General features: G+C 46.8%; 1 protein-coding gene across 3 annotated transcripts in view; it reads right to left on the bottom strand.

Moving 5' to 3' along the window:
* Nucleotides 1-864: 864 nt before the first annotated feature.
* LOC135911202 (S1 RNA-binding domain-containing protein 1) overlaps nt 865-24,635 on the bottom strand; it is a 100,496-nt gene continuing 76,725 nt past the window's right edge. For 2 of the 3 annotated variants that reach the window (XM_065443404.2, XM_065443403.2), the window contains exons 17-21: nt 21,644-21,838; nt 19,447-19,563; nt 15,677-15,762; nt 12,951-13,049; nt 865-3,594 (exon numbers count right to left, since the gene is read on the bottom strand). In XM_065443404.2, the coding sequence (XP_065299476.2) occupies nt 3,338-3,594; nt 12,951-13,049; nt 15,677-15,762; nt 19,447-19,563; nt 21,644-21,838 (754 nt within the window). In that variant the 3' untranslated portion in view covers nt 865-3,337. The remainder of the gene's footprint in view (nt 3,595-12,950; nt 13,050-15,676; nt 15,763-19,446; nt 19,564-21,643; nt 21,839-24,635) is intronic. The other variant, XM_065443406.2, reaches the window with a different exon arrangement.

The following is a 24,635-nucleotide window of genomic DNA, read 5'->3' as shown; positions in this document are numbered from 1 at the left end:
ACACGAATGAACTATGTGCAATAGTTGCTGAGGAAATGGGTCTTAAATAAGGCTCAAAATACATGGGAAGCATACGGCCTACCCTGTGCCCCGAACTAAAAATTTTGGTAGGTATTCAAATGAAACTTAGGAGGCAGATGAAAAAGCAAATATATACAGTTGTAGTCAGTGATTACACACACTTGAGGTTACGTCACATATAGGCACCATGGTTTTACTGCTTGGTTGGCATCTGTGAGACTAAAGCATCAAACTTGGTTCTCTGTATAGTAAATACTGCGGCATCACTTGAATTGACCACAGAACAACCCCAGCTATGCATTTAGGGCATGTTGGGACTGAAGCCATAGTTGAAGCCAGAGCTGAAGTCACAGCCGGAGCCACAACTGATGCAGCAGCCGGTGCCACAGCCGAAGCCACAGTCACATCAAAGGAAAGAGCACAACACGGTAGTGTGCCCAGCGCCGACTCCCAATAAATTGCCCGAAGAAGACCGGCAAGTGGTTGTGATGTTTCGGTCCCTCAAAAATACCCTTCGTATACCCCAAAGGAATTTGCATACTCCATCAGCACGAAGTGCAGTGCTAATGCTAGATGCTCTTAATCCAGTACTTGCAAGTCTTGAGTAAGCCCCCATGACTCACCCGCAGCCTCCTATTCCCGCAACGACCACTGGCCTTTGGGTCATCCCAGATGTATTCAACGCACATCCCCGGTTATGGGATTTCGGTGTTCATTTCCTTCCTCTTTTCCTCTTTCTATTCCCCCTTTCCCTTGCCCCCAGCATAGGTAGCAAACTGGACGCTCATCTGGTTGAGCTCCCCGCCTTTCCTCTCTTTGTTATCTCTCTCTCTTAGGGCATACTTATAGACAATAATTCTTTAATAGTAAAAACAAACAACTGGCAGTAGTGAGACACGGCACTGCCCAGGTATTACAGGGAAATCAATGACAGTCATGTAATTAGTCACTGAAAGACACAGGCAACCTTTTGCATGTACGAAATCCATAAAAAAAAGAAAGGAAGGACCGAAATTAAGTCCTTTAATAAAAACCAACAAAAGTGAGTTTAACTCTTAAAACCAAAATTAAAATTCAGGCCTGTAAACCTTATTTATAGAAAGCAATAAAGATACGACGTCAGTAAATGTTACAGGAATGAAATAGACTAGTGCCAGTTGCCTAATACCCAATAATACTACTAATAACAGTTGCATAATGGCTAACCAAGAAACTGCCCAGAGCTCTCTGTAGGCAATGGCTGCTATCCTGCTTGCTGACTCTTCAAGCAAAGCAAAAAAAAGAATGCATCTATGCATATATTTCTGTTAGTGAGACATGGCACTGCCCAGGTATTACTGGGAAATCAATGACAGTCGTGTAATTAGTCACTGAAAGACATAAGGCAACCTTTTGCATGTACAAAATGCATAAAAAAAAAGAAAGCTCCAAAACTAAGTCTTAATAAAAACCAACAAAAGTGAGCTTACCTCTCAAAAAACAAACTTAAAATTCAGATCTCTGCTCTTTTAAAAAGTTTACACCCTGTGGGTTGTATCTTGTCACACAACAATAATCGTCGTCTGCCTCGCCTGCATATCATTTTTTTAACGCTGTGAGCCCAGCACTTCCAAGTCGTGAATGGAATGCGCATTATCAGCTTGACACAGCATTCTAGAGACAGGAAAGTAGTGAGCACAGAGTATTGAAGAGAGGAAATGCAAGCAAGGCAGATGACGATTATTGTTGTGGGACAAGATAAACCCCAAAGGGTGTGAACTTTTTTTATGAGTGTAAACCTTGTTTATAGACAGCAATAAAAAGATGACGTCAGTAAATGTGACAGGAATAAAATAGACTAGCACCAGTTGCCTAATACCTGATAAATGCTACTAATAATTGTTGCGTAATAGCTAACACAAAAACTGCCCAGAGCTCTCTGTAGGCAATGGCTGCTACCCTGCTTGCTGGTGTTTCAAGCAAAGCAAAAAAAAAAGGAGGAGTCAAAAACGATGGAGGAGCCACTTAAGCAACAGAGTGGGATAAGAAGTTGTAAGGAGTAGATAATATAACGAGTAGATGAATAGATAGGCAGTTGATAAGGTTAACAAGCATGGAGCTTAATTGATTACTCTAAATGTGGCAGGTTTTTCCGGTAAAGATAGGCAAATATAGTGATAAGAGAACAGGGCCTAAAAGTTCGTGCCCATTGGAGATGCAAATGAACTGAAACATCCAGTGCTCTGCTTCCGTAGTCACCCAGTTCACTTGACTATGAAAACGGCAGTAATCTCAGTGGCTGTGTAGTCAATGTAGCCAAAACTATGTGGCCAATGATGTACAACTCAGTTGCTCCTAACTTATCATACATTCCTGAGCTGCTGGAACACATGTACGAGACTAAGTTGGCAATGTTTTACATTAACATGTGCAGCAGTGCAGCTTTCGTAAACACGAAGAAATGAATGTATGCCTTCCAGACTGCTGAAGATATTGCAACTGCTCACTTTTTCTTTAATATGCCAAGGCTGGACAGCGAGGAAGGTTCAAGCAAAAAGGAAAATAAGCAATGTCCTATTCATGACGAAAGCTAGGTGAAAGCTTTTTAAGAGTGCACACTCTAATACGCTTGCTTTTACGGATAGCTACACATAAACCTTTGTCTCACTAAATCATTTCAGAAACCAGCATGCAGGTTGGTAGCAACTGCCTATAAAGTTTGCTGGGCCAAGTTCTTAAATAAGCACAGGCAACAGTCCTTACCTAATCGTCACGTCAGCAGCATTTTCATAACACTGGCTACCTGTGGGGTCACATGACTGCAAGTGCTTTCAAACTGCCATAGCATGTCTAACCATGTCTATTGCTAACTGTACCTAACCATGTCAGGTCGTTTTCTTTCTTGGTGAAAATCAGGTGCGCTGGAATGTGGCAGCAAAAACACTATCAACGTTGAAAATGCATACAGTGGGATGTGGATCTGCTCATTTCACGCACTGTCCCGGAGCAGGGAAGAGCTGCATGTTGTCTCGGCAAAGAGCATAAGGTGCCATCTGCAATCTCTTTGGAAGCCCCATGCAATTCAAGAAGCCTCCAAATGCAGAAGTCCCGAGCTGTAGAGGGCACACATTAAAAAAAAAGCACACAAATGCAGGAACTCTAAACGTACAAGCACACAACACTCGGTGCACTGTTTTAAAGACACAGTATACCATTGACAGCTCTTCTGATGACTGTACACACCTAGGTTGCTTGTAGCAAGCTTCCTTTGGCTGGTCGCAAAGCACGCAAACTTGAGAACCATTAGTGTCCACACTAGCGAAGACATGGCGGTGGCTCATCCCTTGGACAGTAGGCGCAGCCCTATGCGGCGGCGGTCTCTCTCAATGTTGAGGACACGCACAGTGACGCGGTCACCCAGAGCAACCGTGTGGCCATTCATCTGGCTGACGTGGATGAGTCCATCGGTGCCTACACCAATGTCAACGAAGGCGCCAAAGTTGGTGCAGTTCTTGACCTTTCCTGTGAGCTCGAGGCCTGCATGCACCTCGTCAAGGGAGAGGACCCCGCTCTTGAACAGCGGCTGGTGTTGTTCTGTCCACACAAGGGAAGAACAAGGTCAGAGAGAGGTCAGAGGTCCACAAGGTCAGAGAGAGACAGAGGAAGACACACATAAGGAAAAGCAGAGAAGTCAGCCTGAGGTAAAATTCCTCTAGCCTGCAGCTCTGCTCACAAGGAAGGGGAGAAAAAAAGGGGGTGTGAGGAAGCGATGATGAGGATAGACGACAGTAGGGTGCAATTATCCTATACACGCTCATCTCTGAAGGGCCCATTCAGAGCCTTGAATCTAAACCCATATTATTAAAGAATTGGGCTCAGTTACACATCACTGAACGATGTGTTGTCAATGGACGCTAACAAAGATGCCAATGATTGCCCTTCACAGTGACACTAGGGACAAGCAACAACTATTGATAAAGAGAAAATCAGACATCCACCCGTTCGTAGCAATTGCTACAAAGGAAACCCGTACGGGTTCCTCGAAAGAAAAGCCTCAGAGTTGAAGAAAAATTCATCCTGGTCCGGGACTCGGACCCGGGACCACCGCTTTTCTGGGGCAACCGCTCTACCATCTGAACTAACCAGGTGGCTAGCAGATGGCAGGGCGAAGTCGAATTTGTCAACAACACACTAAGCAAAGTGTTTGACGTAGCAGTTCTGTGGAAACCCGCAAGGTGGAGAGAAGTAATTGATAAAGGGAAAATCAGACTTCCACCCGTTCCCTTTATCCCTTTATCCATGATTTTTCCTTTATCAATTACTTCTCTCCACCTTGCGGGTTTCCGCAGAACTACTACGTCAAGCAACAACTATGTGCTTCACTGCCTTAGGGACTTTGTATAAATTACACTTTCCTAAGTCTGTGAGTTGGATGCAATGAACATACAGTCAACTTCTGTTAAATTCAATATTGATGGGGGCAACCAAATTGATCGAATTATCCGGTGTGCCAAATTAAACAAGGCGCCTAAGAAACACCAAAACACACCGCTGATACACTTGGCAGTATTTGCCCAATTCTAACCCCCGAATCAAATGCACACCCGCTTTCTATGTGTCCAAAGTAGAAAATATAGTAGAAATAACATTAAAGTAGCTAAACAAATTAGAAATCTAATGTGTACTCGATATTTTTAGCAAGAAAAATGGGGAAGAGTCTAAAATGTGTTGTACAATGGTAGACCGCTTACGTAAATATCTTGGAAAATATCTACAGAGATTTCACAGCTGCCTTAATTCTCCACAAGAAAATTAGGAAGATACCTTTAAAGAAGGTGGTCATACAAGGAGACACGATCACTCCAATGCTATTCACTGCCTGCTTGGAAGAAGTATTCAAGCTATTAAACTGGGAAGGCTTAGGATCGACCAGGAATATTTCAGCAAACTTCGGTTTGCCGATGGCATTGTTCTATTCAGCAATACTGCAGACGAGTTACAACAAATGATTGAGCACTTTAGCAGAGGGAGTGCAAGAGTGGGGTTGAAGATTAATAAGCAGAAGACAAAGATAATGATGAATAGTCGGGCAAGGGAACAAGATTTAAGGATCGCCAGTCAGCCTCTACAGCCTGTGAAGGAGTATGTTTACCTAGGTCAATTAATCACAGGGAACCCTGATCATGAGAAGGAAATTCATAGAAGAATAAAAACGGGTTGGATCGCATACAGCAGACATTGTCCGCTCCTGTCTGGAAGCTTACCAGTACCATGGAAAAGGAAGATGTAGAATCAGTGCGTTTTACCGGTGCTGACATATGGGGCAGAGACCTGGAGACCGACAAAGACACTTGAGAACAAGTTAAGGACTGCGTAAAGAGCAATCGAACGAAGAATGCTAGGCATAACATTAAGAGGCAGAAAGAGAGCGGTTTGTATCAGTAAGCAAACGGGTATTGCCAATATTCTAATTGGCATTAAGAGAAAAAAAATGAAGCTGGGCAGGTCATGTAATGTGCAGGTTATGTAACCGTTGGACCAATAGGGTTACAGAATGGGTACCAAGAGAAGGGAAGCGCAGTTGAGGGTGGCAGAAGACTAGGCGGGGTGATGAAATTTAGAAATTCGCGGGCGCTAGCTGGAATTGGTTGGCGCAGGACAGGGGTAATTGGAGGTTGAAGGGAGAGGCCTTTGTCCTGCAGTGGACATAAAATAGGCTCATGATGATGATGCTGAACCAGTTTTCTATAATTAGCTTCGCCGCAACACAGCTGTGTTATGCGGTAAAGTACACAAAGACCACATGCTGCTTAGTTTAGTTTTGTATCCGAGCAGCACCGTGCAAGCAGTTCTCAGTGAATTTTTTCTTTAAGAAGGAAAGTGTGCATTGAAATTGGGTAAATATACAGTCAAATGCCTTTATAACGAAGTGCTCAGGACTTTCAAAATCCCTTGCTATACAGGTAATTTCATTGTATGGAGAGCACATCGTACCACTCACAATAAAGCAAGCTAAGCAACGTCATCGAAAGAAAACCTTTATTTAATATGAATTCAAGAGTGACTTCGTGAAACAAGTTGCCAAGTTTTTTGTGCACACACTGTGTGACAGAATGCGCAACTGCTGCCAAACTTCTTGCATTGAGGTTCACAGCATGCTCAGCACTGAAACGCGGGAGCTAGGCAAAGTAAATCTGCCGATCCTCAAACGTTGCTGTCGCCTCCCTCACCGTCAAAATTCTCGGCTCATTTACCGAATTTTCATCCCTGTGCCTTCGTTGACATTCATGTTCTTTCCGCCACAGATGGCTTGAAGACATTGGCAGTCGTCAAGCATGATTACATCATTAGTGCGGTACCATGGAGAAATACTCAACAGGTTTCTGTCTGTAAGCGACTGCAACGCAAGGGGAGGGGATTGAAAGCGGCTAGGCTGGGAGTGCGAAAACAATCCCTGCCTGACGTCTTGCTAGCATGCGATTTAGCGGGTGCCACGGAATCAGACATTGCGGGAATATCGTGTATCTATTGTTACCAGTAACCTTAGTTAAAATTTAAATGTAAATTCTTGGGTTATACGTGTCAAAACTATGACCTGATTATGAGGCATGCCGTACTGGGGGATGCCGGATGAAACTTGGTCACCTGCTGTTCTGTAAGTGCACGTAAATCTAAGCACAGGAGTGTTGTTGCAGTTCGCCTCCATCCAAATTCTGCCAGCGGAGCCAGGATCAAACCCTCGACGTCAAGCTAAGCAGTGCGAGGCCATAGCCAACATCTAGAATATGCTGTGTCAAGATGTCGTTGCTGCAGATTTGATTGTTTCTTTGTTACCAGTCTACATAACTTGAGCTACGAGTGGAGAAATATTAGCTTCGGTGTAACTGATGTTATCTTGGATCTGGCATTTTCAGTTTCATTATAGCAGCAGAATACTCATTTAATAAAGCATCACAAATGTAATCTTATATTTACTTTGTTATATCAGCGTTCATTGTAAACACAGACTAGGCCTCTGCAATATCCCAACTAGGCATGCATGATTCAATTAGGTTTCCACAATGTTTCGAACACAATAACTAAGAATGTCCTGCTTTTTGTTCTTGCGTCTGTATTTGCTAGTTGTGCCCCCATTATGAGTGCTTACAAATTTCCCCGTACAGTAGACTCCCTTTAAGACGAACTCCAAGGGCTCATGAAAAGTGTTCGTCTTATCAGAAGTTCGTCTAATCAGGAGTGCTTCTAAAAATGATGTTTGAGCATGCAGTGGGTGCCCAAATACCTCGTATATGAGAACAAATGAATGAAATGGCCTTTCAGGGAAAAAATAAGTGCAATATATAAGCATTTATTGCACTACTAGTAAGGCATCAGGCACTATTGACTGTTACCCAGTCTGTTATTTTTTTGGTGCCTGTCAAGAAAATCGCCTGGCTGCTACAAATGCAGACATCTCACTTAATTTCCTAAGATATTCCTTAGTGCCCTCGCACTAAGGAATATCGACGTGGGGTGCTGACAGACGCTAGCCGCGTCTACACAAGTGACTCGGAGCCCCTTGACCGAACGAATGCATGAACCTTTATTCCACAACCACATATATAGAACGCATGGCGCGTAGCGCCCTCTACATCTCTCCCCCGAGATATGCTCACAAACACCAAACATTTCACAAGTCAAGTCTTCTCGGCGTCTTGACACGACGACCAAACCTGGTGACTCTCACTCCACAATCTTTGGAAACTTGCGGTGTTGCTGTTGCCGTGGCGTCTGTTGCCGTGGTCTGCTCTTCGTGCTCCTCACGGTTTTCACTCCGAGTTGGCTCGTTGAGCTGGCTCATCGTTGTGTCTGAAAATGGCACTAGATGTATCCTATTACGCACAAGCACAGCGTTGGGTGTTTCGACGACGTAGGAGCGGGGCTTGGAGGCTGGGCTGAGAACAGACGCTGTATCCTTGATATCTCGTACCCACACTGTATCACCCGGTTGCAGCGGAGGAAGTACGGTTGCAGCATGACGGCGATCGAAGTCTTTCTTCTGCCGCCCTCTCACCTCTTCGTCTTGGCACTTCACATCGTCTGGCGCAGGCCACTTCGGTTCCAGGCGGTCTACTGTCTTGGGAAGCCTGGTTCGCAATCTGCGACCCAACAGTAGCTGCGCTGGGCTGAACCCTGTGACGCCCGCCGTGTCTCTGTACGACAGAAGAGCCAAAAAGGGATCGTCGGCTTTCGCAAACAACTCTTTGATCGTACGCACCATCCTTTCCACTTCCCCATTTGACTGCGGGTAGTTTGGACTTGAGGTGATGTGTTCGAAGCCGTAGTACTTCGCAAAAGCTGCAAAGGCTCGTGAAGCGAATTGCGGTCCATTATCACTTCGTACTACGGCGGGAATGCCAAAACGAGCAAAAATGCTTTTGACTGCATTGATGACCGCCTCAGAGTTCGTGCTTCGCAGGTATGTGACTTCAGGGTATCGAGAACGATAATCAACTACTAGTAGATAGTTGTGTCCCTTGTAACTAAACAAGTCCATTCCTACTTCTTGCCATGGTTGTTCTGGAGTATTCGTAACGACCAAAGGCTCTCTCCTTTGCACTCTTGTGACTGCACACTGTCTGCAGCGAGTGACTCTATCACGTATTTGCTGCGAAAGTCCATACCACCACACGGAATCCTTCGCCCTTAGTCGGCATCGGTCAATTCCCTGGTGGCCTTCATGGATAAGTTCGAGTGTATCCTTTTGCAGCAAAGCTGGGATGACAAAGCGATTACCTTTTAGCAGGATGCCGTTGCACAAGGAGAGATCACCTCGATGGCTCCAGTACTTCTTGAGGTGCTCCGGAAGCCTGTCCCGACGAGGCCAGCCTTGAGTGCAGTATTTGACGAGCTGGTTGCATTCCCAGTCCAGTTCTTGGTGCCTGCGAACCTCATCTACAGTAACCAGCTTCGTGTCTGTGACAGTAGCAACTTGAAATTCAACAAACTCCTCTACCACATCCACCGCACTGGTCGACGGCTTCTCATCCGGAGCCCTTGAAAGAGTATCCGCAGTGGCTAGCTGTTTGCCCGGAACGTAGACCACGCTAAACTGGTAACGCATAAGTTTGATGCGAAACCGTTGAATACGGGGGGGCATCGTGTCCAAGTCAGCGTTTCCAAGTAGTGTCACCAGCGGCTGGTGATCGGTTTCTACCGTGAAGTTTAGGCCACGCACATATTGGTCAAAGCGGTACACTGCCCATGCCACCGCCAGCGCTTCTTTCTCTGTTTGGCTGTAGCGCTTTTCCGCTTCAGTAAGCGACCTGGATGCGAACGCTACCGCGCGTCGCTCACCTGATGGTTGTTCCTGCAGAAGAACCGTGCCCAATCCAAATGAGCTCGCGTCGCATGAGACAATGGTATTACGACAGGGATGATACTTAGCGACGCACAGGTCCGAGGTGAGCATCGCTTTTGCCTGATTAAAAGCGGTCTCTTGAAGCGGTCCCCATTGCCATGCATTTTTCTCACCTAGCAAAGCGCGAATAGGGGCGGTTGCTTGCGAAAGGTTGGGCAGGAAGCGACCAATATGCTTAGCCATGCCGAGGAATCGCCTAACCCCGGCGACGTCCTTAGGTGGCTCCAAGTTGCGCAGTGCCTCGAGTTTGCTGGGACTTGGCGAGATACCGTTGGCGTCGATCACCACACCCAGAAAATCTACTTTGTCTTGACCGAAGCAGCATTTTGACTTGTTGAGTTTAACTCCGGCTGTCTTTAGACGTTCAAGCACCTCCACAAGTCGCTTGTCGTGCTCTTCTCGATCTTTGCCAAAAACCAGAATGTCATCTATCATGTTGACGACGTTCGGTTGACCCTCCAGAATTCGAGCCATTTCTCTCTGAAAATATTCCGGTGCTGAAGTCAAGCCAAAAGGTAGACGACAGTAGCAGTAGCGTCCAAATGGTGTGATGAATGTGGTATACTCTTGACATTCTCGGGACAATCGCACTTGGTGAAATCCTGCTGTCGCGTCGAGCTTTGAGAACACTTTGGCGTCGCCCAGTTGCCCGAGTACCCATTCGACCGTTGGAAGCACATGCTTTTCACGGAGAACTTCTTTGTTGAGCTTTGTTAAGTCCACACATATTCGGATTCCTCCTGATGCCTTCGGTACTGCGACCAGACCGGCACACCATGGCGTCGGCTCCGTAATGCGCCTGATGACACCTTGTTTTTCCATCTGGTCCAGCTCCTCCTTTACCTGGTTGTACAGAGGAATGGGAATTCTGCGAGGTACACTGAGAGCAAATGGCCTGGCATTTGGCTTGAGTCGAATAGTGTACTCCTCCCCTACAGTACCAAGCCCTTCGAAGATGTCCTGGCCTGGGGTTGCGTCGCTTGCAGAGCTAGCTTGCTTTTCAGGTCGCTGTGCGGCGTCGATGAACTTCACGACTCCCAATGCGAGGATAGCAGGGTAGCCTAGTAGAGGTGTAGACTGTGAAGGCATGACGTACACTGACTGTACACAGGTGCGGCTCTTCCACTCCAACGTAGCTGTGAATTGGCCTGTTACTTTCAAAGGGTAATTTCCTGGACCGGTGAGAAGACCCTCCGGTTTTTCGAGTCGCGACGGTACTCCTGAAAAAGTGCTTGGAACGACGGTAACTTCTGCTCCTGAGTCGACCTTGAATTTGAGTGGGACTCCATTCACGTGGACCCAAACAAACTTAGCCTTTGCCTCATGACTGCTCTTGACAGCATGCATCTCGATGGCATGTGACTGTCGGCTTTGCGTGCGCTGTTTGGCTAAGCAAACTGCTTCGAAGTGTCCTTTCTTTTTGCAAAACTTGCAAACAGCTTTGTTGGCTGGACAAAATTTCCGCTGATGCTCATCTCGTCCGCAGAAGTGACACGATCTGTGCGCGCCGGCGAGGAGCGTTTCCCTTGCTGTCGACGCTTGAATACGCGACGGCCTTCTCGTTGGCCTGTGTTTCGCTACATCCACGGCGACTGGCCCAGATAACTGGCTTTCTCGTTCGCGTTTTTCTCGTTCCGCATCTTCATGGAGCCGTGCATGCAGAAGCGTTTTGTCGAGAGTCAAGTCAGAAGTACGGCAGAGTTGCTCCGATAACCTGCTGTCCAGCAGACCAACAATAAATCGGTCTCGAACGAGCCTGTCCTCAGTGGACGCTGAGCCGTAGTTGCATCTTTTTACCATGTTTCGCAACGCGGAATAAAAGGCATCGACGCTCTCGTCTTCTTGCTGCGTCCGCTTGTGAAAACGATAACTCTCGTGAACTTCGTTTAGCGGGTGCACGAAATACGAGGTGAACTTGCTTTTAACAACGCTGTACGACTGAACTTCTTCGGCCGACAAGTTGAAAGACGCCAGCACGCGTCGACCTTGAACACCCATGCAATAAAGAAGCGTTCGTACCCGAACCTCGTCGGTAGCTTGGTGCAATCCTGTAGCGTAGGCATAGTCCTCGAACTGCTCAATCCAGGTAGGCCATGCACTTGGGTCGGCAAAGTCGAAGTTCGATGGCTGTTGGAGTCCAGGTACCCCGACAAACACAGCAGCGTCCGGCTTGTTCGCCATTAGGGAGAGCGAACGGCGACCGCTTCTGACACCATGTACGACGTGGGGTGCTGACAGACGCTAGCCGCGTCTACACAAGTGACTCGGAGCCCCTTGACCGAACGAATGCATGAACCTTTATTCCACAACCACATATATAGAACGCATGGCGCGTAGCGCCCTCTACATGTCCTGCTTTTTGTTCTTGCGTCTGTATTTGCTAGTTGTGCCCCCATTATGAGTGCTTACAAATTTCCCCGTACAGTAGACTCCCTTTAAGACGAACTCCAAGGGCTCATGAAAAGTGTTCGTCTTATCAGAAGTTCGTCTAATCAGGAGTGCTTCTAAAAATGATGTTTGAGCATGCAGTGGGTGCCCAAATACCTCGTATATGAGAACAAATGAATGAAATGGCCTTTCAGGGAAAAAATAAGTGCAATATATAAGCATTTATTGCACTACTAGTAAGGCATCAGGCACTATTGACTGTTACCCAGTCTGTTATTTTTTTGGTGCCTGTCAAGAAAATCGCCTGGCTGCTACAAATGCAGACATCTCACTTAATTTCCTAAGATATTCCTTAGTGCCCTCGCATTGTTTGAAAAACCGCACTAAAGGGGGAGGGTCCGGCAACGGGGAGGCAAAGGAGAGAATGAACTTGAGGGCGTGGCTAATTCTTGTAGCCTTGCCGGGAGGAGACAGAGGAGTGAGTGAGGAAGGGTGGGAGAGGAGCAGCGGAACCTTCGCAGAAACACTGAGGTGGTTAGGTCTCCTCGTCTCCTCGCGTTGCACAGATGGTCGACGGTGCAGAAAAGCTTTCATTTTTTTCTTTTTTTTTCTTTCTTTCCCCTAAAGTGCTGCTCGGATGGTCGAGTAAAGCTGCACGGGTAAGGCGCGGCTGGCCGTGAAAGTTCATCTTAACCGATTAGCATGTGTGCAACGTTCATATTAAGCGGATTTTTTTTTGCATTGACTCTATGGGAAACCAAACAAATGACTTCCACTGTTCATCTCAACCGAGGGTTCATCTTAAGCAAATTCGTCTTAATGGGAGACTACTGTATTTGTATCATGTCAGCATCATCTAGCACCCCTCTTTTTTCTTCAGGTCATTAACTTTCTATTTGGCTTACTGCACGAAGATGAACTAATTGATGTTCATCTGCCAGTAACTATCTATGCAAGGACATAAGGTCTTTTCCAGCACCCTTTGAAAATATCACAGAGTCACCAGGTGTCAAAATGATTCAGAAGCTCCCCCTGTTCTGTAATAGTGAATACGACTTGAGGCTTGCAGAGGAGCTCGCCCTGTTCTGCAACACTGAATGTAACTTAAGGCTTGCAGACTCACCAGTCTAGCCACAGAGCTTCAGCATACACCACAACTCACCTGAGCGGATGTCGTACTCTACGCTGTGCTGTAATGCATCCACGATAAGCTGCATGGTGGCTATGCTGCCGCCAAGGAGGTTGACGAAGTGGTTGACGCCTGTGCAAAAAAAAAAAAAACGAAAACAGATATAATTGCACTGGTGTCTGGTAAACGGGCAGCTGTGAAGGCATGCTGTTCGACGCCTGACTGTTTGACACCAGTAAAGAAAAAAAATGTAGAGGCCCGTGCAAAGGAGAGCTTCAGCTGCTATTAAAATTATTATAGCTGGCCTGAAGGTTATGATGATGAGAACAATGATAACAATGGCAGCAACGATGACAGCACCCTCTTGAGTCAACGAAGAGCCCATAATAGTTGATTGACCAATTCAAAAAGGAAAATGTGGGGCCGTGGGATACGTCACAGCAGAGGGTTCCAGATTAATCTTTACCACATAAGTCTTTTTAACATGCATCTAAATCTAAGCACACAAGCATTTCAGTCTTTCACCATAGTCAAAATGCAGGCACCTTGGCCAGGGATTAAACCTGCGACCTCCTGACCAATAACAGTTAGTACAGAGGTTTTCGACTCAACTGTTGTGATGGATATGTAATTACAACACTCAGTCACACCGATTGACACTTGGCCTCACCAACTATTACACCCGCTTCATTACTCACTGTGCCAATATACTGCAGCCTCTCTATGGCCTTCTCTCAGGCCTCAAGTCACCCAATACTCCCGTGACCTGGAATGACACCGCTGACTACGCGTTAAGAGGCATCAAAAGCAGTGCGACGCTACTCGTCCACCCCAAATGCGACGCCCCAACATCTGTCATGGTTGACGCATCGGATACTGCTGTCGGCACAGTCTTGCAGCAGTTTGTTGCTGGTGCTTGGCAGCCCATCACTTTTTTTTCCAGGAACCTTGTGCCCCCTGAGCACCACTACAGCACCTTCGGCCGAGAGCTGCTCACCATCTATTGGGCTGTGAAGCACTTTCAATATTTTCTTGAGGGACATTATTTCCATGTCCTCACCGACCATAAACCACTGACTTCTGCTCTAGTGTCCAGCAGCACCTCCTATGTACTCCGCAAAATCAGACAGCTCGCCTACATTTCTGAATACACCAGCAACATTTGTCACGTCAGCAGAAAATACAACGCTGTTGCCAACGCACTTTCTCGAGCCACCAACCATGCAATGGACCACGTCCAATTGGTCCTCGACTTAATGGCCATGGCTGCCGCCCACAGTGTCGACGACGAGCTCCAGCTGCTTCGCACAAGCAGTACTTCTCTGGTGTTTGAAGATATCTTGCTTCCTCACTGTGACGTGCCCCTTTTGTGATACATTGACCGGATTCCTCATCCTTATGTGCCTCACCCATACCGCCAGGCCATGTGTGATTCCCTCCATTGTTTGGCTCATCCTGGCATTCGAGCAACACAGCGACTAATCATTTCTCGTTATGTGTGGCCCAATAACAACATAGACGTTCGTTGCTGGTCACATGCCCGCCTCAACTGCTAACAGTCTAACGTGTATCACCACACTGCAACTCCTCTTGGAATATTCCCATCCCTGGACTCCCACTTAGCCATCTGCACACCGATATTGTTGGACCCCTTCCTCCCTGCAGGAACCATCGCGACCTGTTAACTTGCATTGACAGGTTCACCAGATGACCTGAAGCAATGTGCCTCCTGGAAATAATGGTGAAGTCAACAGCTCAAGCACTCATTACACTCTGGATTAGCTGCTACGGTGTGCCTTCCACCATTACGACTGACCGTGGTCGTCAATTCGACTCAACATTGTTTGCCATTCTATCTCGGCTACTTGGCATCAATCATATCAAGACTACCTCTTACCATCCGACATCCAATGGGATCATCAAACGTTTTCACCGCCAACTGAAGGCTTCACTCATGGCTTTGACTTTCCCTTCATCATGAATCGATCACCTTCCTTTTGTTATTCTTGGCCTCCGCGCCGCTCTTCGCAGTGACTCATCCACCAGGGCCGTGAGCTTACGTTTGGCACCACTCCGAGTCCCTGGCAAAATCTGCAACGACTCGCCCACTGTACCTGCAAACGTTTTCAACTATGCCTACCATCTACGCAGCGCCATGCGTACTGTTGTCCCTCCCCCCCCAACAATGACATTCTTCCCAGTGTATATACTTCAACCCTGGCCTGAACAACTGCACGCATGTCTTTGTGCACCACGACGCTGTGCATCTTCCCTTATGGGCCCCGTATGACAGTCTGCTGAAAGTACTTAAGTGTGCACCTAAACACTTTCTATCGCTCACCAACAGCCGGGAAGATGCGGTCCCCGTCGACCATCTGAACACTGCCTACTTGGACTCTGATGATTTAGCCACTTCTGGTGTCACATTCCATCCCGACCAGGCCAGTCCTACTCACCACGTGCATTTTGCACCATCACCATCCACCCTTCGCCATTCCTGCAGCTCACAACTTCGTCGCTAGAAGGGGGGCCCTGCAGCGCACTACTATGTGCCACAATGATTCGGTCACAAAAGATGATGAGGACATGCCCGGCACGCTGACGGTGCACGAGCAGTGGAATCGACGGAATCAGGCTTCCATCCGATTGGGCGGGCTCAGCTAAAGATGTAATTTGTGGACAGCAGGTACCAGCGTCTGTCTGGTTTTCCTTCACCCACAACGGGCATCATGTGAGCATGCGAAACAAAGCGTACTCACCATGCTTGGCTGTCTCCTGCCGGACTTTCTCGATGAAGTGTGGCTTCCCAATGGCCTCCTTGTTGAGCCCCAAATGGGAGATGAAGCTGGGTGAGGGGAGGAAATTAAAGAGAGCGGGAAGCATAAGTGGTGTGGTTGTATCCAGTCACGATGCAACAGTGGTGCACAGGCACCTGCAGCACTTGGCAAGTGCAAAGCATGTAAAACTGCCTACTGAGGCAAGCTTGCCACGTTCCCAAAACAGCGAAAGAACTTAGCAACAACGAAAGGTAACTGATTAGTGGGATCCAACGTCCTGGAGTAAACATTAGAGCTTTGAGACATATCGCAGTGAAGGCTGCAGATCCATTCTGACCTCCTAGGGTATTAAGTGGATCTAAATCAAAGTACACAAGTATTTTTGCATTTCACCAGCACAGAAATGTGACTGCCATGGCTGGGAATTCAACTCACAACCTCACGCTTGGCGCTCAGTGCCACCGCCACTAAGCCAGTGCGGGTGGGTTGGTGACGAAGAGGAGGAGCGTGGTGACTAACACATCCAAAGCTGCCCGCTAAATCAACAATTTACCACAAAGAAAGGGAACACAGGTGACTTGTCAAATAATCCATTTATTTCTTGAGTGACTGGCACCCTGACTCTCCTGCTGCATACCTCATGTTGATGGGGCAATGGCGCTCTCTCTCTGCATTCCTCCTAACTAGGGAGAGCGTTACTCCTGTGGCCCTCAGCGTCTCTCTCACACAATGCTTTCCCTGCTCGACATGGTCAACACACACCGGGACACAAATGCAATGAGCCATCACATTACTAGCTTCAAACTACACTTTTGCTTCCACTACCAAGTCCAAGTTACTATTTTTTCTACTGAAGATTGTAGTTCAGGCATGCAACTACACCGCAAACACTGAATAACAACTAAATGCTGTTAAAATACTGTAGAAAAATCTAGCTGTAGCCATTTCATAAAAGCCAGCTGCAAAACAATAATCACTTTGACTTCTATTGTTTATAAATTACACTGCTATCTATGGTACATACTATCAAAGCAATTTTGGCAAAGCTGCAGGGTTGGCAATTGTTATTGTTTTTACCAACAGCCTTCAAATAGCAACTTAACAGATGACACTTGCTCCTGGTGGTTAATGGTGTGGTCTCCGTCTCGTGGTGCTCCACAGGGAGTCACTTAGACCACTGCACAGGCCCGAGGATCTGAGCTCCTCAGGGGTACGAACAGCTCAGCTGCGTATGTTGCATGTGCTCGAAGCAGACGCTCGTTCGGTCTCCACGAGCGAGTCAAAGCACCACAAGGAGAAGGCCCAGAGTACAAGGAAGGCATTTATTAGACGACCACCTTGGTGTTGACTAACTGATCGGCATGGTGCATGTGAGCCGCAGCTCCTAAAAATCAACGGTGGCACAACAGTATCACAGAATGCTGTAACATGCCACTAAATGGGAGGTTGGCTCCCGATGACCGTGCTACCAGGGCAATGTTCCTTGAGCTCGGTATAGCCCCTGAGGGTGCCCTACCGCAGTATGACTGCGCATGTGAAGTGAGCCATGTCTCTTTGGCATAGCCTCCAGAACAGAAGCAGTGAATAGATGCGCATCTGGATCGCGTCGAGGGCCTTCGCCAAGGCTGGCCAACAAAAGGCAGACCAATAGGGTGAGTTCCTGGTCTGTTTGGGGCCGACAGCAGCAAGTGTTTTACGGTCCCACTGCTGTATGGCAGCCTCAGAGGAAAGAGAGAGTGACAGCGGTGGCCCACGTGTGCAAAGTTCGAAAGAGACTTTGCCGCGACACCGCCCCTATGACCAAAACATGCTGGGCTATGGCACCGCAACAAAATGGACAAGTGCAATCCCCACGCTTTCTCTTCCTAAAATAGCCCCCACCGGTGTGACATAGGCAGACCAGCTGGCCATGTACAAACCTCAGCTCAGCCCAAAATAATGGTTCACAATTCCCTTCAAACAGTTTCATGCATGTTCAAAACAAACCATGCAAAAATAACCACCGATGCATAAAAACATGACAAGGAGCCATTTCATAACACTGCATCAAACATGATATTCTTACTGCAGTCCCAAATCATGTGTACACACACAAAAAAAAAACCAAAAAAAAAACCAGAAACGCCAGAGATGACAATAATGCTCATTCCCTACAATAAAACAGGGAATACTACCTATGGCTACACACACAAATGTACATATGGTAGTAGGGGTTACTCCTCACAAAAATTAAATAACACAAAATTTAGGAAGCACTCCCGGAGGTCCGGCATCGTTATAACAAAACTACATATAATGAGTACATCTCAGATGAGTGCAATTGAAAAAGAAAAAAAATGAAAGAGCATGAAAAACAATAATCACGAGAGCAAAAAATTAAATTAAATTATGGGGTTTTACGTGCCAAAACCACTTTCTGATTATGAGGAGTGCCGCAGTGGAGGACTCCGGAAATTTCGACCACCTGGGGTTCTTTAATGTGCGCCTAAATCTAAGTACACGGGTGTTTTCGCATTTCGCCCCCACTGAAATGCGGCCGCCGTAGCCGGGCCGTAGCCGTAGCCAATTCTCGACATCCCTTCATCTAGGGTCTCCCTTGCTGCACGTGTGGTATCACCTTCCACTAACTGGGACCGGCTAGGCACGTCGGAGCACACAGAGCGGGCCGGAGGAGGCGTGGACATGGCGCCTTGTATGCTTGGCGGCTCGGAGTGCTTGAAACCGCGGTCTGCCGCGGTGGTTATCCGGTGTGTGCGATCAGCAAGGGATAATGAGAAGGGCGTGCACTGAGGGGCGTGAGCGTAGCGTGAGACCACGAGGTAGGGGGTGCGGTGGTCGTCCAGCGTGCACGGAATGGGGAAAGAGAGAGAGGTGCTCCGCGCGCACCAAGTTCGAAAGCGACTTCGCCGCGATACGGCCCCTATGCCTAAAACGTGCTGTGCTATGAAGTCGCAATGAAGTAAATGGACAAACTCAAACCCCACAGTGGATATGACATTTATCCAAGAATGTCTCCTGCCTCTGGCGCTGCCCAATTTCGGAGGTTGTATCCGGATGCTGCATTAGCTTTTTTTATCATTCTGGTGCCGGCATAACTCCCGGCGATAGCTAATGGGGCGACTGCCTTTGAGTTTTTCTGGTACCCATAATATGTATTCTTGGGAGTTTTAGTGATATCCATTCCTATAGTAAATGTAAAAAAACTGCACAAAGGCCAGTCTATATGTACACTATAAGAGCGAGTGATGAAATGTTTTTGTTAAAGAAATGTAAATTAATAAAAAATGAAAGAAAATATGTACTATAAAATGACAAAGCATGTTTATAAGTGGGCCCAGGGCTTAGGCAATAAACGAATTTATAAAGCTCATTGCTCCTTTTAAAACTAAGGAAGCTCGTGCAGATAGACTTGGTGTTCAATGTGCATCTTTTTTTATAGATATTGCCGCACGACAGAGGCACGGTACCTGGAGGGCATGCCGCCACGGGCGGCCAACGCTTGGAACTGCCACCAAATGTACAAGTACTTCAACTGTGGCACAGTTTGAAAGCCACATGTGGGACACTTTGGCTGTTTTCTCGCTGCTAAAACTAGGTTTCCTGAATGGCCTGCAACTTAGTTGCTGTTGGTCTCTGGCTGCGCTATAAATGAAGCTAGGTTTTCTTTGTAACTGAGGTAGACTACAATGAGAAACTGGATCAGCCGTACTTAGTGTACAACTACGGTATCATATAAAGGCAGTGAAACTCACTGTTCAGCAAGTGTGTATGATTCTGGATGAATGACAGTCATGTCGAGCGGATTGAAAGAGCCGCCACCGCCGCTGCCTTTCGCGGGCTTGGAAGACTGTGCGGTCGTCTCTTGACTGCTGCAAGAAGGACGAAAAAGCACATTTGAAACCATGGTGATTACTGCACCCATTCATATTTTCACTTTTACTAGAACGAGAAGGCTCATTACAGGTTCTGGCGTGAGCTGCGTCAAAAGTGCAGGCAAGCCTGCATGAAATGCAGCCCCAACTGAATAATGCAAGAGTGCAATGCATATATAAAACAATTAGGAGAAATAAAAGGTGAAATAAAATAAAAGGAAAAAGAAAAGGAAAAAGAAAGCGCTGACTGGTCAAGCTTGAATTATGTAGTAAAAGTCAACTTTATAATTGAAATAAAGAAAGTGTGGGCCCATAGAGATGCATGGACACCAGCCAGGACCTTTGGCTGGGATCGAATTAACCAAAAAAACTAATTAACAGGAGTCAAATTAACAGAAGTCTACTGTATAACAATGACCAAAATTTCGGACACCATTGTTCGACAAGTCAGACTCTGCCTGCAAGAGTTGAGCAGAAATGGCGATATTTTGGATCTGATATGTCATCGGCATGGTCATCGGCCATGTTTCTGGTGCCTCCTTAAAACCGAATGCAACAAAACCTAGTTGATTTAGCACTGAAAGTGCTCAAACTGCAAGACAAGCCAAGCCTGGCAAGCTTAACTGTAAAGCTGCATTGTCATGCCAGTTCAACTGGTGCTGGTTCCACGCATCCAGCATTTATTCACCCTCATTAGAACCTCACTAATGCGTACCTGGCGGGACTGCAGCATAACTATGCACTACCTAAAAGGTACTAGGTGCCTATGATCCTTTTGCCGGGACCAGGCTTTAGCGACATTATACCTGGGAAAACGTATGTACAAGGAATATATCAGCGGAGCTCTGCTACGTACTGTTGGTATGAGTAAAGAGTTTTTTTTTCTAGACAAGAAATTGCTTGAAATAAATTTCTTCAGTAATAATGAGTTTTCAATTGTTTCCTATTAGTAGAAACTGCAATAAAAAATTCACCAACAATTACGACACTCCCTAATGCTAATTTTGAGTGCAGCTGTTTAGGCGTTTTGAATTTGCAACATCTTGTGGCAAAGAATTCGAATCTGAACGACAGCGTCCTCTCGGGGGCGGCGCTGAGCCTCTGCTTGGGCCGCTTGTTTAGCAGCAGCGATGGATGAAGCATTTCCACTGACTGTGTTGCTCATTCAGAAAGAAAGCGCAAACATGGGAACACGTAGCTCGCATGGAGCGCATTCTCTAATGGCGCTGCTGCAGGCAAAATAGTGGATGCACAGGGGGTGCAAAGCCCACACCAGCGCTTTGCTTTCACACTTGCTGCATGCCTAATCGCCGCCAGCACTCCGTTTTCGTCCTCACCTTTGCTCTCTTCCTCTGCTTCCCTCCTCATGCTTCAGCTGCACCCTCCTCCTCCGCTTTCTTCCTTGCACTCTCTTTATTATCGTGGTCTTTCATCTGCGTTCGCTCTTTTATCCTTTGCTGTGGTCGTTCACTCGGTTACGAGGAATGCCAACGCTCAACGCAGGAATGGCTGCTTAAGAGCTGCTCTCTAAAAATTGACTGCGGGGCCACGGTCCTTGCAGTAACAGTCAACGCTCGAAGGGCTAAGCTTTAACTTTCTGTGTCTAATTTTCTCATAGTTTGCCTTATTTTCTTGATTGAATTCAATATTTAAAGCAAAATTTGCAAGTACTTGATCTTCGTACATCCCTATGCTTTTGTTGTTCCTCGTCAGCTGCAATATACCTACAATATATGGTAAATTGCCGCCACTTTCAATAGATAGGGTGTTCCACATTGGAACCCCAGCAAAGCCTCTCTCAGGGTAATGAGATGCCTGAAGCAATTGTAGGCATCGGAAAAATGTAATGGCCAGCATGTTTTGGACACTGCCTGTTACTGTTGTGAGGACTGATACTGTGTTCACAGCGGCAGGACCAATTGTGTCTTATGCTTAAGCGATTTCCTTGAACACAAAGGCTCCATGCTAGGGTGGAAAAAAAGAAGCTTAGACACTTTAAAGCATTATTCGATCACTCTAGCCTGACCCAACACTGGCGTTTAGTGCCTCCTTTAAGAGAACTTGAGACATGGCTTACGTAGTGCCTCCGCCAGCCGCTTTTGCTGCCGATGCCGTCTCAGGGAAGACTTTGACAAATCCAGCACACTGCTCGAAGGCCTTGTTGCCCAGCCGTTTGACCTTGAGCAGCTGCTGCCGATTCCGGAAGGGACCATTGGTCGTCCGCCACTCGACAATGTTGCGGGCCGTGCCCGCATTCAGCCCCGACACTTTCCTGCAAGGGGCAATAACAGGGTCGGTCTGTTCTGGTGGTACTTCTACAATTTTGAAATCTCTTGCTCAGTACGAGCAGTGTTTTGTACAACTAGAACATTGCTGTGTGCGTGTTACCTGCCACTACCATCAGAATGTAGCTGCCATTGCCAGGAATAAGACCTGCAACCTAGCACTAAGCAGCAAAATCCTATCACCACAGAATCACTGCAGCAGGTGTATGTTGTTGTGGGTCTTTCAAGAAATTTGGCACATATCATACTTACACTATTCTAACACTCCAACACGCACTCAATTTTCACAGGCATAAAGGTAGAAAACTAATGTGGACCTGAATGTTATATACACCCAATTTGTATGTGTGTGTGGGTGTATATGGGTGGAACTGTGTGGGTGGCACTGGGCACGGCGGCATCACCACGATGTGGGTCGCATCTAATCCCTTCCTGTATTTGGTACAGATCTTTGGCCTGCTGATCACTGCCAACAACATGCGCGTGGAACCGGCGAACGTCGTAGCGGCGCATGAGCGGAATTTCCATCACCACGAAGCACCGGATAATCTACAAGCACCATCATGGGCAAGGCTACCTTCTCACCCAACGGAGACGTTACAGCGCTACCACGTGACCAGAGAGTGGATGACGACGTGGACGGATTCCGCTATAAAAGGCTTTCCAGCGGACTTGCCTGGCACTGGGCACGGTGGCATCACCATGATGTGGGTCGCATCTAATCCCTTCCTGTATTTGGTACAGGTAAGCAAACGATACGGAAAGTGCTTTCGTTCTGACGATCCATTTTTGGTGGTGTTGCCATGCCCATGGTTGTTCGGCTCCGGAATATGTTGCGCATTGTTCGATACTGCTTCATGTGTTCGATGGTTACTACTGCTTTGTGGCGACATCGAAACTAACCCCGGCCCTGACCTCGCACAAATAGCAAAACAACTTAGTGAGATTGCAATCGACATTAGGGAAATTAAAGGAAAACGCCTTCAGGGTGTCTACCAAGTTGACATTTCCAAATTCCCCGAGTTTTCCAGGTTTTCCCTGAGCACCTTTGCGAAATTCCCTGAATGAGTCAGATCTTTGTTTTATGTCAAGACAGGCTGACACCACGTTGCCCGATGCTGTCACTCTCTAGTAAGCATGCTGAAAAAAAAGATGACTTAATCCAGTTTGAATAGTAAGGAGTAATATATATTTTATTTAAAAAGAAAACAGAAGGAAGGTGTTAGTAAAATGCACAGCGAAAGAAATGGTAAAGCCCATTCCAAATTGAGTCGAACATTTTCAAATACGAATGAAAAGGAGATGCATACATAAGTAAATATTTTTTTAATATCAGCTATTTCTATCAACTGATAGCAAGCTCATCTGTATGAGGTCCTGAACTTTGTCACAACTAAGGTTCTCTCTCAGCAGCTGGGAAGTCAACCTCAACTGTCCTGACATACTCTCAGCCCGTACACAACATCTCAGTGTTGGGTTTCACTGCGTAAACAATTTATTTTGGTTTGAATGAGGGACACCTGTGGCTCAGCATCAGCCATCACTTAGTTTTTTTAGCTCAAGCTCCTTCAAAAAGGTGGCGGCACCCTTCCTTTCCCGTTAATTCCTCAGTGCGTCGGTCCTTTCTGTTCTCATCCTCCTTCTACCACGCTTTCACCACATGGATCATCTGAAGGATCCTCTTGGTCAGTTGTACAGTCAACATTTGATTTCTTGGACTTCCGAGGGGCCGCAAAAAAAAAATGAAAAAAAACGGGCAGTCTGAAAAAAATTAATGCATGTCTTTAACTGCCTTTAAGGGCTAAAATTACCACAGGCACGTCTCAAAAAGCTCTGAAGGCCTGCCAGTACGCTTTTTAGGCATATCAGGGCTTGTACTGTGACAGAAGACGACGTGCACGCATGTGTAATTAAGTAATGTATACTGTGTCCCGCGACAATTGTTCCCTTCCCACGCTTGTTATGCTTCACCGCCTAACACTACTGTACTGAGGCGAAGCTAACTTTCGCAGACTGGCATTACGCAACGCGCTGTGCTCTGCGAGCTTCAAAGCCAATCGCTAGGATTACAAAGGCGGAGTCGGTGCCATTGCTGACAGCGGCGAATTCTTCCAATGAAAAACACGGCACCGCACGGCAAGAAGCTTAATAGCGAACATAGAAGCAGCTAGGCCTGACGTTGCCGCGGTGGTGGTTACGGATTTGCGGATTTGCCTGCGAGAGTGCCGGTTCGAGGCGGCGAGATAATCAAAATAGCGGCGGTGGCGGCTTTGATTAATGCCATTTCAGACCTGCAGTCGGAGCAATATACATTGACTATATGGAGTACGTGGTGGTGCCGCAAAACCGTGCAAATTATCGGGCATGTCCGAAAAATCGGGCGTCTAGAAAATCGGTCGTTAACTACTCTGGCAATACATCGTGCCGATGACACGGCGTCAATAATGATTCGTTGCGATTCCTCTGTTACTGGAGCCAGCATTAACACGACTTTCGTTCCCTTTCAATAAAGTTACAGCTAATTTTCCCTGATGGAAGCACAAATTCCCTGAGTTTTCCCTGAGTTTTTCCAGACTGTTCAAATTCCCTGAGAATTCCCGGTTTTCCCGGTTTTCCCGGTTGGTAGACACCCTGGCCTTACAGATATTGACAAAAATTAGATTCCTTGGCCAGTCTAGAAATTAAGGTTACGTCGTGCCAGGAGCAAATTGCTTACCTTGAAGCAAGAATTGATGACCTGGAGAACCGAAGCAGAAGGTCTAATATCATTGTTTACGGACTACC

This window comes from Dermacentor albipictus, chromosome 5, assembly GCF_038994185.2.
Source record: "Dermacentor albipictus isolate Rhodes 1998 colony chromosome 5, USDA_Dalb.pri_finalv2, whole genome shotgun sequence".
Classification (NCBI taxonomy): domain Eukaryota; kingdom Metazoa; phylum Arthropoda; class Arachnida; order Ixodida; family Ixodidae; genus Dermacentor; species Dermacentor albipictus.
Note: the sequence above shows the minus strand (reverse complement) of the source record. Positions and strands in the feature narration are given on the sequence as shown.